At 46.6% G+C, this 19,591-nt stretch overlaps 1 protein-coding gene across 2 annotated transcripts in view; it reads right to left on the bottom strand.

Annotated features, from left to right (window-relative positions):
• Positions 1 to 19,591, bottom strand: part of FAM189A1 (family with sequence similarity 189 member A1) — a 466,288-nt gene that overhangs the window by 255,774 nt on the left and 190,923 nt on the right. For both annotated transcript variants that reach the window (XM_033190738.1, XM_033190739.1), the window contains exon 2: positions 7,463 to 7,519. In XM_033190738.1, coding sequence (XP_033046629.1) covers positions 7,463 to 7,519 — 57 coding nt within the window. The remainder of the gene's footprint in view (positions 1 to 7,462; positions 7,520 to 19,591) is intronic.

Raw genomic sequence — 19,591 nt, 5'->3', positions numbered from 1 at the left:
GAGCCAATCAGGAATGAACTTCCATTCACAATTGCTTCAAAGAGAATAAAATACCTAGGAATCCAGCTTACAAGGGATGTAAAGGACCTCTTCAAGGAGAACTACAAACCACTGCTCAGTGAAATCAAAGAGGACACAAACAAATGGAAGAACATACCATGCTCATGGATAGGAAGAATCAATATCGTGAAAATGGCCATACTGCCCAAGGTTATTTATAGATTCAATGCCATCCCCATCAAGCTACCAATGACTTTCTTCACAGAATTGGAAAAAACGGCTTTAAAGTTCATATGGAACCAAAAAAGAGCCCGCATTGCCAAGACAATCCTAGGTCAAAAGGACAAAGCTGGAGGTGTCACGCTACCTGACTTCAAACTATACTACAAGGCTACAGTAACCAAAACAGCATGGTACTGGTACCACAACAGAGAAATAGACCAATGGAACAGAACAGAGTCCTCAGAAATAATACCACACATCTACAGCCATCTGATCTTTGACAAACCTGACAAAAACAAGAAATGGGGAAAGGATTCCCTATTTAATAAATGGTGCTGGGAAAATGGCTAGCCATAAGTAGAAAGCTGAAACTGGATCCTTTCCTTACCCCTTATATGAAAATTAATTCAAGATGGATTAGAGACTTAAATGTTAGACCTAATACCATAAAAACCCTAGAAGAAAATCTAGGTAGTACCATTCAGGACATAGGCATGGGCAAGGACTTCATGTCTAAAACACCAAAAGCAACGGCAGCAAAAGCCAAAATTGACAAATGGGATCTAATTAAACTAAAGAGCTTTTGCACAGCAAAAGAAACTACCATCAGAGTGAACAGGCAACCTACAGAATGGGAGAAAATTTTGGCAATCTACTCATCTGACAAAGGGCTAATATCCAGAATCTACAAAGAACTCAAACAAATATACAAGAAAAAAACAACAACCCCATCAAAAAGTGGGGAAAGGATATGAACAGACATTTCTCAAAAGAAGACATCCATACAGCCAACAGACACATGAAAAATGCTCATCATCACTCGCCATCAGAGAAATGCAAATCAAAACCACAATGAGATACCATCTCACACCAGTTAGAATGGCAATCATTAAGAAGTCAGGAAACAACAAGTGCTGGAGAGGATGTGGAGAAATAGGAACACTTTTACACTGTTGGTGGGATTGTAAACTAGTTCAACCATTATGGAAAACAGTATGGCGATTCCTCAAGGATCTAGAACTAGATGTACCATATGACCCAGCCATCCCACTACTGGGTATATACCCAAAGGATTATAAATTACTCTACTACAAAGACACATGCACACGTATGTTTATTGCGGCACTATTCACAATAGCAAAGACTTGGAATCAACCCAAATGTCCATCTGTGACAGACTGGATTAAGAAAATGTGGCACATATACACCATGGAATACTATGCAGCCATAAAAAGGATGAGTTTGCGTCCTTTGCAGGGACATGGATGCAGCTGGAAACCATCATTCTTAGCAAACTATCACAAGAAGAGAAAACCAAACACCGCATGTTCTCACTCATAGGTGGGAACTGAACAATGAGATCACTTGGACTCGGGAAGGGGAACATCACACACTGGGGCCTATCAGGGGGAGGGGGGAGGAGGGAGGGATTGCATTGGGGTGTTATACATGATATAAACGTTATGCACATGTACCCTAGAACTTAAAGTATAATAAAAAATAAAAAATTAAAAAAAAATCATCTAATCAGAGCTATATAATCTGATTTTTAATTGGCATCCAGCATAATATAGAACCTGTTATAGTTTAATGTAAGGAAGACAATTATCTCAATCATAGACGACACTAAGCACAGATTTTTAAAAAACTCTATCCCAGTAATGTGAAAATACATATTCTTTATTTATGTCGCTAGTTTTCAGCATTTGGAAAGGCACTTATAAAACACTATGGTAAACACACATACACACACACACACACACACACACACACACAGCATTTCCTCTCTTCCCCTCCCTCTCACATTGTATTCACCAGCCTACAAAGGGAGGCCTCCCTCACCGAACGCCCACAGTGGCCTGCTGCTCCCCTCTCTTCCTCTTCCCCAACAGAGCCTTCACGCTCCGGCACATCAGTCACTCCGGCGGACACTATTCAGCTCTCCTTCATCTCGCTCTGTGTGTCTGTAAGCGCAGAATGATGAAAAGAAGGAGCTGCAGCAGGGCTCCGGACGGCCTTGTGCTTGGGAGCCCTGCAGAGGAAAGCTGCTGCCAGGAGAGTGATGGCAGCACCAAAATGCTCCAACAGCAGGGGCCACTCACGCCTGTCCTCAGCCAGCCAGGCCTGCAAGGCGAATGGAGTGGCTGCACAGACCCTGGAGCCATGGGCCCAAAACGGCTTCTTCTCACTCTCCTGAGGGATACTCTCCTTTCACAGAGGGCAACTCACTGTGTGGTGTTTATGGAAGGAGTTGGGGGGAGGGCAGGCCAGTGTGTCCCCCTGGGAATGAACTAGAAAACTCACTGCTGCATCTTTAGTTGACACTTCCAGGAAGAAAAAAACATATAATTAGTACAGACAACAAAAGCAGGAGCTTTTATTTTAAAAATCATTGAAATCAAGACTTCTAGCCATTCTAGTACTAAGTCCCAGGACAGGGTAGTTTGCTTTCTAGGTCTTCTTTTTCTCTTTCCTTGCACAAGGTCTCATACGTCATCTGGAAAACCTCAGTTCCATTTTGTGGGCCCTGGGGAACCACAAGGGGCTTAAAGAAGGGGAGTGACACAGTCCGGCGGACACTTTACATACCACCCATGGCCTCTGTGTGTGTGGAGAACAGATTGGAGAAGAGCCAGATTTTTGGCACACAGATCTGTTAGGAGGTTACTACATGAGATACCAGGCAAGGACCTGCCCTAGAATGGTGGCTCAAGGCAGAGAGAAGAGAGGGGCATGGCCGGGCGTGGTGGCTCAAGCCTGTAATCCCAGCACTTTGGGAGGCCGAGAGGGGCGGATCACGAGGTCAGGAGATCAAGACCATCCTGGCTAACACGGTGAAACCCCGTCTCTACTAAAAAATACAAATAAAAACTAGCCAGGCGAGGTGGCGGGCGCCTGTAGTCCCAGCTACTCAGGAGGCTGAGGCAGGAGAATGGCGTAAACTCGGGAGGCGGAGCTTGCAGTGAGCTGAGATCTGGCCACTGCACTCCAGCCCGGGCCACAGAGCGAGACTCCGTCTCAAAAAAAAAAAAAAAAAAAGAGAAGAGAGGGGCAGCTGCATACAAATAAAATGAGTCACGGCTGGGCGCGGGGGCTCAGGCCTGTAATCCCAGCACTTTGGGAGGCCAAGGTGGGCAGATCACGAGGTCAGGAGTTCGAGACCTGCCTGACCAACATGGTGAAACACTGTATCTACCAAAAATACAAAAATTAGCTGGGTGTGGTGGCACACATGCCCAGCTACTGTAATCCCAGCTACAGGCGGCTGAGGCAGGAGAATCGCTTGAACCCAGGTGGCGGAGGTTGCAGTGAGCCAAGATCGTACCATTGCACTCCAGCCTGGGCAACAGAGTGAGACTCTGTCTCAAAATAATAATAATAGTAATAATAATGAAATGAGTCACAAAGAGAGAGCTTGTGAATAAGCATGATGGATGAGGAAGGAGAAGGAAGTCTGAGTGACTCCCCCTTTCTAGACGGGGTGGGCAGTGGAGTCACCAACTGAGACAGAAAATACAAAGGGACAAGAAGATGAGGTTGAAGGAATGTAAGTCATGTGATATACATATACTTAGAGAAGACAGACAATGTCCACACAGACTACAGTCGGCTGGAAAAAAGGAGGATTTGGGAGTCAGAGAGCTTTGCATTCAAGTCCTAGCTCATTACTTAAGGTGTGGAAGTCTTGGCCTCGCTTTAAAAACCTTTTTTAAAAAAACTATTTTAAACTTTAAAAACTCTTTAAAAAAAAAAAAAAAAGAGTCGGAAAACCTACTCTTGCCAGGACTGTTGTGAAGGTGAGGACACACAGGTCCCACTTGATGAATGGTTGCCATCATTGTTGACAGTATTTTCTTTGGGATTATTCTGGATAGAAGATCTTTGGTCACATTTCCAAAAACTCTGTGGGGATGGTTCCTGTTAAGTGTCAACTCAGCTAGACCACAGTACCCAGATATGTGGTCAAACACTAGTTTGGATGTCGCTGTGAAGATATTTTTGTAGATGAGATTAAGTTCTAAGCCAGTAGACTTTGAACAAAGCAGATTACCCTCCATAATGTAGGTGGACTGCGTCCAGTCAGAGGAAAGAAGAGAAAATGACGGACCTCCTCCAGGGAGGAGGGAATTCTGCCTGTTGCCTCCCTTCACGCTAAAGCTACAGCCTCAGCCTCAGCTCTGTCTCCAGCCTGCGAGCCAGCACTACAGACTTTCAAATTGCTTGTTCCCACAACTGTGTGAGCCAATTCTTTAAAATAAATAAATCTTTCTATATACATACACATACACACATGTTATAATCTAGATATTTATATATACATGTGTGAATGTGTGTGTATATCTATCTATATCTCTCTATATCTGTATATCTCCATTGGTTATGTTTTTCTAGAGCACCCTAATAGAAATTTATATTGTAGATTTTCCTGGCATCTGTTGTGAATGCCTTTACTCCTCATAAAGCCAAAGCCGAGACTATCTCAATGGTCATGATTCAGAGAGTGAGTTTTTGCTAATGAATCAAAAGATTGTACTGTTGTGGTCAACACGACAGAAGAACACTCTTATGGTACAGATAACACACTACCCAGCAAAACCCACACACTCCGTCTGCAGTGCGGAAACTGCCTCTGGGTAACGTCTGTCCAGAGAGGCAGTGCCTGCCACGGGTTCCTAGACGGGGCCTCATGACAAGTTCTCCTGAATGGCTTGAAAGGCAAGCAATGAATGTCATTTTCAGACCAAGAAAACTAAACTGCTAGGGTTCCCTTTCTGTTCTCTATTCCCTTTCACTGACTTGCAGCGGATCTCACAGCCCTAGGAAACACTGCGGCCCTCGGGTGGAAGGAGCCAGGTCCCTAAGTCCCTCTGTGAAGGACTCAATCACAGGCCATGCCTGACCTGGACAAGGGCCAGAGTAGCCTTGCCCTAACGGAGCCACTGAAAGTCAGGGGGTAGCGCCAGCAGTTAGTGTCACCCTAATGACCCTAACGGAGCCACTGAAAGTCAGGGGGTAGCGCCAGCAGTTAGTGTCACCCTAATGATACCCTAACCTCCCCACATAAAGCAAGGAAGTCAGTCAAGCCACATGAACCCCTTCTCCTCTGCCTGGGGCTTGGGAGGAAATGTGTCCATGGGAGGTCAGTGCTGACCACCTCCCAGAGAGTAGGCTGGCCCTGCTCCAACTACTGTGGCAGGGCTGGGGAGCAAGCACTCTGAACACTCCGCTCCAGTAGGTCCACCTGTTGCTATGTCCCTCTACTGTGATGAGTCCTGAGACCGCAGCCTGCTCCCCTGGCTTCCCTGGGACACTCCTCAGCCACCACCATCAGGGGTCCTAATTCCTCGTCAGCTCTAAACTTACGCATCCTGCGTGGTAAAATGCCCAGCCCCGTGAGATTCCCGATGCTGGGGCCAGGGCTGGGGTGGTACGTGGGGGTGACTGGGTGATGGACGTCATTCCTCTCGTCTTTTCATCCACACACCCACTCTGCGGAAGGCGGCTTTTCCTTTGTTTAGAGAGCTTAATCTGTCTGCACCACGAAGGTGGGTGTGGACGCAGGAGGCAGCTGTCCCCAGGTCACTGAAGGCAGCGCAGTCACCACACTGCATACCCCAAGGATGTCAATCCCACAGTCAGCCTATTCACTGCATTTCCCCTCGGCACCAAGAGCCAGCTTCAAAATAATCCAGCAAGGGGCTGCGGGGGAAGGTAGGGGTGGGGAGATAGTGACAGAACAAGATGGGCCAGATGTTGACATCTGTTGAAGCCAGATGAGGGGTACACAGGGGTTCATGACAGCAGTCTCTTTACTTTTATGTATGTTTGAAAGTTCTAAATAAAAATATTTTTCTAAAAGGAAACTCCTTATATGAGCCGAAATACAGCAGAAGAGGAGCCTCAGCTGACTCTAAGGTCACTCCTGTCTTCTCTGATACCATTTTAGGGCATTATGGTTACTCTCATGAAAGAAGAGGTGTTTGCAATAGACAAATGTGGGTTATTTTTCTATTCCCATTAATATTTACTACATGTCATTATCTCCAAGTCTAATCACTTAAAGAGGAGATCTTAAATTATTGATTAATACAAAAGAAGAAAAATGCCACACTGTCTGTTTCATTATCTATCAAAACCCGGAAAACCTCTTCCTCTAGTCCTGACACGGACACATACATATATTAATGCATACACTGAGAAGAACAGGCATACAAATCAATAGACACAAATCTGCTTAGGGTATTTTTCCAAGGGAAAAACCATCCTCCTCTCTCCATCTCCCGCGTGGCCTGCTCCTCAGCACAATGCCACAGCAATTCAAATAACTCTCTTTATTTTACTCACAGAATTTTAGATTCCCCCCAAAACACAAAAATCTAACATTTCTTGAACACTGATAAAATATGATCTGTTTGTGTGATCATACGTATGCATGCATAGTGCATAAACAGGCTTTAATGTCTACAGGAAACACATGCAGCCACACTGTTGTGTTTTGTTTTTTTTTGAGATGGACTCTCTGTCGCCCAGGCTGGAGTGCCGTGGCGTGGCGCGATCTCGGCTCACTGCAACCTCCGCCTCCCAGGTTCAAGCGATTCTCCTGCCTCAGCCTCCCCAGTAGCTGGGATTACAGATGCCCGCCACCATGCTCTGGCTAATTCTTGTAATTTTAGTAGAGATGGGGTTTCACCATGTCGGCCAGGCTGGTCTCGAGCTCCTGACCTCGTTATCCGCCCGCCTCAGCGTCCCAAAGTGCTGGGATTACAGGCCTGAGCCACCGCGCCAAGCCGCATCCACACTCTTAAAATGCCCTTGTTGGCCGGGCGTTGAGGCAGAGAATCACTTAAACCTGGGAGGCGGAGGTTGCGGTGAGCCGAGATCATGCCACTGCACTCCAGCCTAGGTGACAGAGCGAGACTCCGTCTCAAAAAAAAAAAAAAAGAAAGTCCTTGGTTCACGCTCAGTCCTTACAGCAGGACACCAAAACAAAACAAACACAAAGAGGATGCCCTTGAAGCATCTCAGCAAGACACCGAGTGGCGCTCTCAGAAGCACCTCCTGCAAGAAACACAGCACTTCTCACGAGCCCATCAGCCTTCAGCAGTGAGATTTTATCAAGCTCCGCTTCCTGCTGCCTGAAAAGAAGCTAGAATTCTCTTCGCCATTGCCTCCAACCTGCTCACACATCTGAAGGTGGAACCCTGCTCCAAGGCCACCTGGAGACACAGGTGCCACTTACCACAAGGGAGAGAGGCCTCTTCCAGGAGACGACACCTATGAGTCCCGACAGCAGCACCTGGAAGGACAAAAGGTACAGGAAGGTGAGATGCTTCCGAAACCTCTCATGGGCAATGAAAACATGGTGAATCGTGTGAACCTGGAGAAGGACGTGTGGAACACAGCACGCACACGGTGGTGGGGCTACATGAGCTGCATTGTCACGGCTTGCACCCACTCTGACAGGCACACTGGTCTCGCAGGGCACCAGGGCGCTATGGAGGGGTCACTTCGTGCACTGCACTAGGTGGCCCAAGAGTGACAGGCTTTCTGAAACACCCCACCCGGTCCTCAACGTGATCTGGCTGTGCTGGGCACACGCCTGTAATCCTAGCTACTCGGGAGGCTGAGGCACGAGAATCACCTGAACCTGGGAGGTGAAGGTTGCAGTGAGCCAAGATCACACCACTGTACTCCAGCCCGGGGGGCAGAGTGAAACTCCATCTCAAAAAAAAAAAAAAAAAAATCACAGAGAACACTATTTGGGGAAAAGGCAAAGGCAACCCCACCCACGGGCCACCCGCCACCTGCCAAGGCTGCATGGACCCTGGGCACGGCAGAGCCTGCAGGCTCCTTCTCCCCTCTACACGCTGGGCTCCCCTGACACACACCCTTCTCCCTTCTCCAGCCCCTGCGAGCCCCTCCCCTTCACTCATCACAGCTTCCCACCTCACCCGTACATAGGCAGTGTCTTCTGATGAGGCTCCAGAACTTTCTAGGCCCTGACTCCAAGCGGCCTACTCCTTTCCCAGGCCAAGTCCTGCCCTTGACCTTGCCTGGAGTCCCACCAGAAGTCATCCCCTCTCTCCTGCCTCCTCCTTACTGTCCTGATCACATAAATATGCTGTGACCTCTGTCCCTTAGAAGAACCACTGCTTAGCCCTGTGTCCAGCTCCTGGCCTGCCTGTCTCCTGGGCAGCCTCCCGAGTCCAGGTACCCTGAGGATGACACTGGCTCTGATCCCCACATTCCTGATTTGCTGGTGTCCAGGAAGGGCCAACTGATTATGGAGACACAGTCACTTCCCACCCACTACCATCTATCTAGTTTCAGCTCCACAACTCCAAGCAGATGTCTCCCAAGGTTCCCCAGCAGTCACTGAGTACAACAGACAAAGCTCGGTCCCCATCACCTGGCTGAGGGCAGAGGTTCCCTCCCATCTGGGCTCCTGCGGCTCCTCACTCCCCTGCGGTTCTCCCCACTTCCCAAGGGGCTGCTCTCCTCCACAGTCTCCCTCCTGGCCTCCTCCCTCTCCCCAGCCTCTTCCTGGTGTCCCAAGACCTGTGTCTCCTAAGCCTGTTGTCTCCTCTCCCCAGGGCTCTGTGGTGGCTGTCCTGAGGCTCCTCGAGCATCATCCACTGGTGTCTGCACAGGTGATTTTCAGCCCAGGGCTTTGCCATGGCCATGGCATCACACCATCCACAGGCTCTGCTCCTGGCATCTGTCCAACCCAACATGTCCAAAAATGCAGCTGCAGCCTCCACCTCGGAAGCCCACACTTTCTCTTGTAACCTCTGCTCTCCACAAGAGTACCCCTTCTTCCCGATCACTCAAGCCCAAATCCTGGAGACCCTTCCCTTTCCCTCACCCCCATGTCCAACCAGGGAGGAACAGGAGGCTAAGGCTCGTTCAACAGGGCAGCATGTGAGATGGCCGAATTACAAGGAAGGTGCTTGCAGACCAGGTCTCCTGTGAAGACAAATCGCTCATGCTTGCCACAGTGGGCACGAGCCAGGCATCCAGGCACTGGCTGGAAGGGCTTGGCTGCATGGCCCCTGGAACTCCAAAAGCACCGGTCAGACCCGGGAGGAGGGCACGGTGCTGACAAACTCACAAGGTCCCCTTGGTCACAGACTGCAGTTCACCCTCAGCCACCTCCGCGGGGGCAGAGCCAGCTCTCAGACACAGCAGCCTCTATCACACCCAGCACCACACTAGTCCATTCTCAAAAACATCTGGCCACAAAACAATAAAACAACAACAAAAACATGGACCAAAGCGAGTGCACCAGGGCTCTGCTCCCAAGACTCTCACGTGTATTTTTTCTGCAATGCACACAGGATCTCCAAACACAGTCACCGGCGACAGCCATTATTTACAGTCATTTCCCACCTCCTGGCTCCCCTCTCATGGCCATGCCACCCAGCTCCTTGCCTTGCAGTCCAGTTTCAACCCTACGGAAATCCTTGACCAATATCTCTCCTGTCTCCCTGGAGCTGTGTCTCACTAACTCTCCTTCTGAATGCCCCAAAACCTCTCTCTTGCCTTCTGTACCCAAGACTTGAACCAGTGGGCACAGCATGTTCCCATGTCATTTCAGTCAGAGGACACTGGCCTTTCTCGGACGGAGCTGACCATTCCCGTCAGAGCTTTCACCATCATTTCATGCTTGACGTTTCAGACCCTGACTTCACTCCTCCACCCCCACCTTCTTTTGGTGAATTCAAAATTTCTGACCATAATGCCATCATGTTTTGAGCTCATGGTACAGGTCAAGGGCCACTCCGTCACAAAGCAGGATCCATTCTTCTGCTCAGCACCCTCAATTTCCAGGTTTGTCTCTCTCCCCTCTGCCAGCACGCTCCTGTTTCACTTGCCGGATGACAGCCTTCTCCACTCGCTCTTGTCTCCACCTCCTCCCTCCCCACTGAAGCCATCCTGGACGCCTCCGCCAAACCAACTGCATTTCCCCGGCCTGGGAGGTGACTAGGATTAGACTGGGTCATGAGGATGACATCTTCACAATGGGACTGGTAGCTCTACACAAGGAAGAAGGCGAGCTCTCACGCTCTCTGCACACACACAGTGAGGAAGACCATTAAGAGTGCAAGTCACAGCCGGGCGCGGTGGCTCACGCCTGTAATCCCAGCACTTTGGGAGGCCAAGGCAGGCAGATCACGAGGTCAGGAGATTGAGACCATCCTGGCTAATACGGTGAAACCCCGTCTCCACTAAAAATACAAAAAATTAGCTGGGCGTGGTGGCGGGCGCCTGTAGTCCCAGCTACTCGGGAGGCTGAGGCAGGAGAATGGCATGAACCTGGGAGGTGGAGCTTGCAGTGAGCCAAGATCACGCCACTACACTCCAGCCTGGGTGACAGAGCAAGACTCCGTCTCAAAAAAAAAAAGTGCAAGTCAGGAAGGAGCCCTCACCTTCACCAGAAACCAAACGTGCTGACACCCTGATTTCAAACTTTCCAGCTTCACCAATTGCAAGAAAATACATTTCTGTTAGGTCACCCGGTCTACGCTATTTTGTTATGGCAGCCTAAGTAGACTAAGACACTATGACATCCCGAGTGGGACACTGGATTGTTGTTCCAAAACATCTGCTTTCTCCCCAGGCCTCTCCAGGAGGGGCAGTGCAGGCTTCCCTCCCCACACCACTCCCCAGTACCGGGAACACTGACACAGCCCCAAACACCAACACTTGAGCGCTTGGAAGTGTTTGTGCGTGCGTTCCTTGCTGCTCATCAGTGAGCTTCTGTGGAGCCAGGTTGGAAAACGTTTCCCTAGAGAGGTATAGTTCTGCCAGTAACAGGAATGCACCCAGGATCTGGAAACACTGTGATCCTTGAGGGCCTCAGCTCACAGCACAGTAGAAACCCCAGGCCAAGCCCCTACCTGGCAGTGGGCAATGGGCTCAGTCTCACTGCTATGGTGGGCACTCATGCTCAGGGCAAGTCCCTTCTCCAGCCACACGCCGCATGGTGCTGTTCCCTGTCATTGCGACTCCAGCCACCTGCCACTCTGGCCTCGGTTTATTATTTGTTTGTTTGTTTGGGAGTGGGACACTGGATTATTGTTTCAAAACATCTGCTTTCTCCCCAGACCTCTCCAGGAGGGGCAGGGCAGACTTCACTCCCCACACCCCTCCCCAGTACAAGAAACACTCACACAGGTCCAAATACCAAGGCCACATAGATTGGGAAAGGCATGATATTGCTCAGGGAGAGGAGGCTTAACCCTAATGAGGGAGGGTCTGTAGAATGGCTTGAGGGAGGCTTTTCACGGCCCAGGTGCTGGGGCGCCTCCTCTCTGGAGAGACCTGTTCTGGCCCACTGGAGACCAAGGGCGGTCGATGTAAAACAAGCTCAGAGTCCCTGCTCTGAAACCATTGGATCTTCAACTGTTTTTGCTCAATTCCAGCTACCAGCAAGGACTATGTTGCACGTTCTGACATCTCAGTAATGCTGTAGGTTGATTTTGCACCACTCTCATGAGAAAAAGGGTCATGAACCTAGTTAGCCATGAAATTACCGCATCACGAAACCTTCCTCTGTTTAATTTATAGGTATCATTATTCAGAGTCCACAGTTCACAAAGAATATAGAGAAACCGAAGGGGGTTGGGGAAGAGTAACACAGAATTGAACAGCTGTGGGAAAAAAGCCAAACAGATTGGAAAAGGCATCATATTGCTCAGGGAGAGAAGGCTGAACCTTGCGAGCACCATGAGTTGTCACAAAGACACCAACTCACTCTTTTCTCCACTTCCCCACCAGCCTAATAGAGGCAAGAGATAAAATTAGAACAGAGACAGAACTTCCTGCTGTTGAAGCTGATGACAGGGGATAACAGGCTGCCGGGAAATAATGGCATCCTTAGAGTCAGAGACCTGCCCATTTGATGGGTGCCCTGCCTGGACACAGAGGCCTGGAATAAATTAGCTCTTTAAATCTTGTCCTCTCACACTGAAAAGTGATCTGACGTCCTAAAATCAAGAATGTTCTTCAGATAATAAAGTCTGGTCCAAAGGCAAATGATAGTGAAGCAAATCCCTTCTACAACACAGTTTGGAAAGCCAAGTAAATCACTTTCACAAAACATACGGCAGATGGTTGCCCAATAGCTACAGTGGTATCAATTTACAACTAAGAAGCCAGCATTCACTGCGTCTGCAGAAAGCATTGTTGTTGCAAAAACACAGCAAATAATACTCTGAGCCCACCAACCCCCCATCTTCCAAACCTCCTGGACTGCAGCTCTGTGCAATATTCTTCCTACAGCCTCCTGGAGCAGCTGATCTTCCTACTTCACCCTCCCTCAATTCTCCTTGCTTTGGGCATGGCTTTCTTTCTCTGGGTCTTGCTGGGGCCACAGAAGGCTCGCTGAGGCATGCAGGCCTCCACCATCTGTCTCTACCTTTGAGGACACACTCATTGCTACCCCCACCCTGTCCATCCTTTCTGCCCCATCTCCTTGGGGCAACTTTCAATTCACCATTCCCTCTCCCAGCCTTTCATCCCAGGCTGTGGTCCAAACATCCTCCACACCATTTCCCTTCAGGGACCGCGCCAACACATCACACTCATAATGTCCCTGAGAAAAGTTACCTTTCTTCTCAACCGACTGATAGAGAAAGAACTCTGCAGCTTTCATTGTCTTCTCAAGCAGAAGCAAAACTATAAAGTGATGACAAAGATCACCTCATAAAAGAAAAAAAACTCCGTTAGCGTTTTCAAATATTCTAAATAACTCATGAGTCAAAAGCAACCAAAAGGTGAAATACACCATGGTCTGTTCTGAGGCAAAGCATGCTTCTTTGATGCACATTCTCTCCTAAGTGCCTGGTAACAAACTCATTTGTCCTGGGCCTGCCCTTTAAGATGCTGCCTTCTCTTACAGGTATCTACTCTGACATTAGGGTAGCTAGCTGCTGGATTTTGTTATTTAGTGGGTTATTAGGTAGCACATATATTATTATAATATATTTAGAAATACTTTTAGTTTAAAAATTTCAAAATAATTTGTTCCCTTTGTAATAGTTTTATTTCATACTTTTAAAAACCTTGCTCTGAGAAGGGATCCACAGGCTTCACTAGACTGTCATGCCAAAAGTTATGACCCCACCTCCTGCCAATTAAAGTTCCTTTACAGCAGATCTTTTGGTGATAAACTCCCATTTCTGGTTTATCTGTAAGTAGCTTACTTAACCTTCATGCTTGAAAAATAGTTATGCTGGAAACACCCTAGGTTGACAGTTGTGTCTCTCAACAGTTTGAAACTATTATTCCACTGTTTTCTGGCTTCCATTGTTGCAGCCGAAAGTCAGCTGTCCTCATTCTCTAAAGACTTTTGAGATTGCCTCCTTGCCTTTAGTATTCCGAACTTTTCGCATGGCATGTTAGGTGTGGATTTCTTTTTAATCTTCTTTGAGCAATACTGTGCTACTGAATCTGTGGATTTATATTATTCATTAGTTCTGGAAATTTTGTAGCTCATATCGCTTCAAATATTGTATCTTTGCCATTCTCATTGCCAGGGACTCCAATAGCTGTATATTTGTCCTTCACATTCCATCCTCCAGATGTCTTAGTTCTTCTTCCACATATTCCCTACACATGTCACATGTGACTTCATTCTGGTTACTTTCTTTAGCTGTATCTTCCAGATCATCAATTGTCTCTGTACTGCATCTAATCAGCTGTTGAACTATATAACTGCACTTGTTTAGAAAATTTCAGTGATAATATCTCAAATATCTAGAAATTCTGCTTTATTTTATTTCCAAATGTATTTATTTCAAATAGTTCCTTGTTGTGTGCTCATCTATATGACTGTGTTGATACTTACTTTAAATATTTCATACACTAATGTTCTAGATTCCAAGACATGTTGTCCCAGGAGGGTATCAAAGTCTGCCCTTTGTTGTCTCATTGTGACTTGCTTTCTTTGATGCTTGAGTGCTTGGAAGTGTCTGTGCATGCGTTGCCTGCTGTTCATCAGTGAGCTTCTGTGGAGCCAGGTTGGAAAACGTTTCCCTAGAGAGGTATCGTTCTGCCAGTAACAGGAATGCACCCAAGATCTGGAAACACTGTGATCCTTGAGGGCCTCAGCTCACAGCACAGTAGAACCCCCAGGCCAAGCCCCTACCTGGCAGTGGGCAATGGGCTCAGTCTCACTGCTATGGTGGGCACTCATGCTCAGGGCAAGTCCCTTCTCCAGCTACACGCCGCCTGATGCTGCTCCCTGTCATTGTGACTCCAGTCACCTGCCACTCTGGCCTCAGTTCATTATTTGTTTGTTTGGGAGCAGGGCAGTGGACCTTGAAGACCTGCAATGCTTCAAGGAGCATGTCCTTTGTGGTGTATAATTGTCCTCTAGAAGCAGCATCCTTCAAAGTGCCTACTCAGCCAAAATGCCAGAATCAGAAGGAAATCCCCCATTCCTGCTGTTTTTTTTTTTTTTTTTTTTGAGACGGAGTCTCGCTCTGTCACCCAAGCTGGAGTGCACTGGCCAGATCTCAGCTCACTGCAAGCTCTGCCTCCCGGGTTTACGCCATTCTCCTGCCTCAGCCTCCCCGAGTAGCTGGGACTACAGGCGCCCGCCACCTCGCCCGGCTAGTTTTTTTTTTATTTTTTAGTAGAGACGGGGTTTCACCGTCTTAGCCAGGATGGTCTCGATCTCCTGACCTTGTGATCCGCCCGTCTCGGCCTCCCAAAGTGCTGGGATTACAGGCTTGAGCCACCGCGCCCGGCCTCCTGCTGTTTTTAATGGTCACATAAGTATACCAATAAAGCAATGAATAGAGGCCATTTTTATTTTTTAAAAGTTAACTAATGTTAAAGCTATCAAAATATGAAACTTTATTTAGCTAATAAAATTATTCTTTATAAATTCCAAAGTATTCCACATGCCATATTATTTATTTACTCTTTTAGCCCCAGCAACCATGTTTCTCAAATCACTTTACTTTCAAAAAAACAAAATGTTATCCCAAATTATTCTTTCCATTCATTTTCCCTTGGAAAAAAATATTACTCCCACCCAAAGCCTTTCTAAATCAGTACCTTTCCCACACGCTGGTAAGAAACTGTAAAACAAGGATTCCATTCACGAAAGCAAAAAAATTAAAAACTATCCAAGAATTAACTTCATGATAAATGTATAAGGTTTTTTAAAAGACAACTACAAAACTCTACTGAGACATAGGAAGGAAGATTTTTAGTAAATGGACATATATACCATGTTCCCAAATGAGGAAACCTAAAGATAATAAAAATGTTAATTTCTCTATATTCATAAATTAATTTAGTGAAATCTCAATCAAAATCCCAATGGGCTTCTTTGAAGGTTGACAAAATGATTCAAAAATGTATCTGAAGGAAAAACATGTGATAGTAGAGAAGAAACAGTATCACTGAACTATGTGGAGGGAAAGAAGTTTACGTATTACCGGACACAATTTTCGCCCCTTCATTATTTTAAGTTAAAAATTCCCAGGAACAAAAACAGTTTAGAAAGCCACAATAGTTAAAAGTGGCTCAAGAACAAACAGACATGTAAAGAACAGAATGTAATGCCCAGAAACAGACTTAGGCATATATTAGGGTTTAAAAAAATTAGTTTTTAAATTGTGGCAAAATACACATACATGAAATTTACCATTTAACCATTTTTAAGTGTACACTCAGTGGCACTGAGTCCATTCACCTTGTGCAAACATTCTCCTCATCCATCTCCAGAAAACCTTTCATCTTGCAAAATTAAAACTTTGTATTCATTAATTTACACTGATTCTCCATTCCCTCCCCCATTCTAGCCCCTCGCAACCACCATTTTGCTTTCTGTCTCTATATGAGTGGAATCATAATTTTATCCTTTTGTGACAGGTTTCTATCACTCAGGATAATGTTTTCAAGGTTCATCTATATGTAGCATGTATCAGAATCTCCTTCCTTTTAAAGTCTAACAGTATTCTGTACGTATAGACCACATTCTGTTGAGCCACTCATCTACAGATGGATGCTTGAGTGGCTTCCACCTTTCAGCTAGGAGGATAATGCTTCTATGAACACAGCTGTGCAAATATGTCTTTGAGACCCTTCTTTCAGTTCTTTTGGGTATGTACCCAGAAGTGAAATTGCTGGATCATATGGTAATCCTATTTGTAACAATACAGAGTGGAAAACAGTATAAACCTCCTCAATAATTACAAATAGAATTACCATTTGGCTATTCTAATGGGTAGGAAGTGGTAGTCATTTTGATTTTTTCTTTTTTCTTTTTTCTTTTTTTTTTTTTTGAGACAGAGTCTCACTCTCACCTAGGCTGGAGTGCAGTGACATGATCACTGCACTTTCAACCTTCTGGGCTCAAGCAATCCTCCCCCTCAGCCTCCTGAGTAGTTGGGACAACAGGGGCATGCCACCACACCCAGCTAGTTTTCGTATTTTTTTTTTAAGAGATGGGGGTTTCGCCATGTTACCCAGGCTGGTCTTGAACTCCTAGGCTCCAGCGATCCTCCTGCCTGGGCCTCCCAAAGTGCTGGGATTACAGGTGTGAGCCACCGCGCCAGCCATTGTTGTGATTTTTATTTGCATCTCCTTAATGATTAGTGATGCTGAGCATCTTTTCATGTGCTTATCAGACATCTGTATCTCTTCTGTGGAGAGAGGCCTAGTCAAGTCTTTTGCCTATCTTTGAAGCTTTCCTCCCGGCTTTATTGAGGTATGACTGACAAATAAAAATTGTATATAAAATGTACAGTACAACATGATTCTGATATACATATACTCTGAAACGATTACCACAATCAAACCATAACCATCACCTCACTAGTTACCATTTCTTCTGAGTGTCTGATAAGAACATATAAAATCTCTTTAGAAAATTTCAAATATACAGCACATTATTAAGTAGCGTCACCATGCTGTACATTACATCTCCAGAATATATTTCTTTTATAACTGAAAGTTTATACCCTTTGACCAACACCTCCCCTTTCCCCTCTCTCCTCCAGCCCCAGGCAACTACCCTTCTCCTCTCTGTTACCATGAGTTTGACTTTTTTTTAAAGATTCTACGGACAAGTGAGATTATTCAGTATTCGTCTTCCTGTGTCTGGCTAATTTAACTTAGCATAATGTCCTCTAGGTTCCTCCAAGTTGCCAAAAATTCTTTGCCCATTTTTGAATTGAGTTGTTTACTTTTCTGTTGTTGAGTTTTAGGAGTTTTCTATATATTCTGGATAATAATTTCTGAGAAATATGTGCTTTTCCAGTACTTTCTCCCATTCTGTGGGTTGCCTATTTACTCTATTAATAGTGTCCTTTGCTGCACACGTTTTTAGTTTTGATGAAGTCCAGTTTGCCTACTTTTCTTCTGTTGCTTATGCCTTCGGCATCATATCCAAGAAATCAATGCCAAATCCAGGATTGTAAAGCTTTTCCCCTAAGCTTCCTTCTAAGAGTTTTATAATTTTAGCTCTTATGCTTAGGTCTTTAATCCATTTTGAGTTAATTTTTACATAGGATGTTACTTAAGGGTCCAACTTCATTTTTTTTTTTTTTTTTTGCATGTGAACACATTAAATTCGTTTTTACAATTTAATTTATATAATTTAGTTATACAAGGAATGACATAGTAACTGATGGGGGGAAAGGCTATTCAGTAAATGGTTCTGAGATAATTGTTAAATGTAAATAAATAAGCAGATAGAGAAATTAAAATCAGTTTCCTCTCACAAACCAAAATACATTACAAGGTGACTAAAATATTAAATGTAAAATAATTACATTATTTTGAGTTTTAGCCAGTAAGCCACCCAGCTTACTGGCTAAAACTCACAAAAAGGCAACTGCTCCTCAAAAAAATTTACCGAGAGGCCAGGCACGGCGGGTGGCTCATACCTATAATCCCAACACTTTGGGAGGCCGACGTGGATGGATCACTTGAAGTCAGGAGTTCGAGGACAGCCTGGCCAACGTGGTGAAACTTGTCTCCACTAAAAATACAAAAAATTAGCCAGACATGGTGGTATGTGCCTGTAGTCCCAGCTACTCAGGAGGCTGAGGCAGGAGAATCTCTTGAACCCAGGAGACGGAGATTGCAGTGAGCCGAGATTGCACCACTACACTCCAGCCTAAGCGACAGAGTAAGACTCCATCTTAAAAAAAGAAAAATAGGGGGGCGGAGCAAGATGGCCGAATAGGAACAGCTCCAGTCTTCAACTCCCAGCGCGAGCGTCACAGAAGACCGGTGATTTCTGCATTTTCAACTGAGGTACTGGGGTCATCTCTCTAGGGAGTGCCGGACAATCGGTGCTGGTCAGCTGCTGCAGCCTGACCAGCGTGAGCTGAAGCAGGGCGAGGCATCGCCTCACCTGGAAGCGCAAGGGGGAAGGAAATCCGTTTTCCTAGCCAGGGGAACTGAGACACACACCACCTGGAAAATCGGGTAACTCCCACCCCAATACTGCGCTTTAAGGAAACAGGCACACCAGGAGAATATATCCCATACCTGGCCGGGAGGGTCCCACGCCCACGGAGCCTCCCTCACTGCTAACACAGCAGTCTGCGGAGATCTATCCGCAAGGCAGCAGCGAGGCTGGGGGAGGGGCGCCCGCCATTGCTGAGGCTTAAGTAGGTAAACAAAGACGCTGGGAAGCTCGAACTGGGTGGAGCTCACAGCAGCTCAAGGAAGCCTGCCTGTTTCTGTAGACTCTACCTCTGCGGACAGCGCACAGCTGCAGTCCATTAGGGGAAAGAGCGGGACCGTGGCAGACGCGAACGACTCTTGTCTGACAGCTTTGGGGAGAGCCGTGGATCTCCTAACGCGGAGGTTGAGATCTGAGAACAGACAGACTGCCTGCTCAGGTGGGTCCCTGACCCCTGAGTAGCCTAGCTGGGAGACATCCCCCACTAGGGGCAGTCTGACACCCCACACCTCACAGGGTGGAGTCACCCCTGAGAGGAAACTTCCAAAGAAAGAATCAGACAGGTACACTCGCTGTTCAGCAATATTCTATCTTCGGCAACCTCTGCTGCTGACACCCAGGCAAACAGGGTCTGGAGTGGACCTCAAGCAATCTCCAACAGACCAACAGACAGTCCTTCTGACTGTCAGAAGGAAAACTATCAAACAGGAAGGACACCTATACCAAAACCCCATCAGTACGTCACCATCATCAAAGACCAGAGACAGATAAAACCACAAAGATGGGGAAGAAGCAGGGCAGAAAAGCTGGAAATTCAAAAAATAAGAGCGCATCTCCTCCTGCAAAGGAGCGCAGCTCATCGCCAGCAACGGATCAAAGCTGGTCAGAGAATGACTTTGACGAGATGAGAGAAGAAGGCTTCAGTCCATCAAA

This window comes from Trachypithecus francoisi, unplaced genomic scaffold (genome assembly GCF_009764315.1).
Source record: "Trachypithecus francoisi isolate TF-2019V2 unplaced genomic scaffold, Tfra_2.0 Lachesis_group3, whole genome shotgun sequence".
NCBI lineage: Eukaryota > Metazoa > Chordata > Mammalia > Primates > Cercopithecidae > Trachypithecus > Trachypithecus francoisi.
The sequence above is the reverse complement of the archived record's forward strand: the minus strand, read 5'-3'. Positions and strand labels throughout refer to the sequence as shown.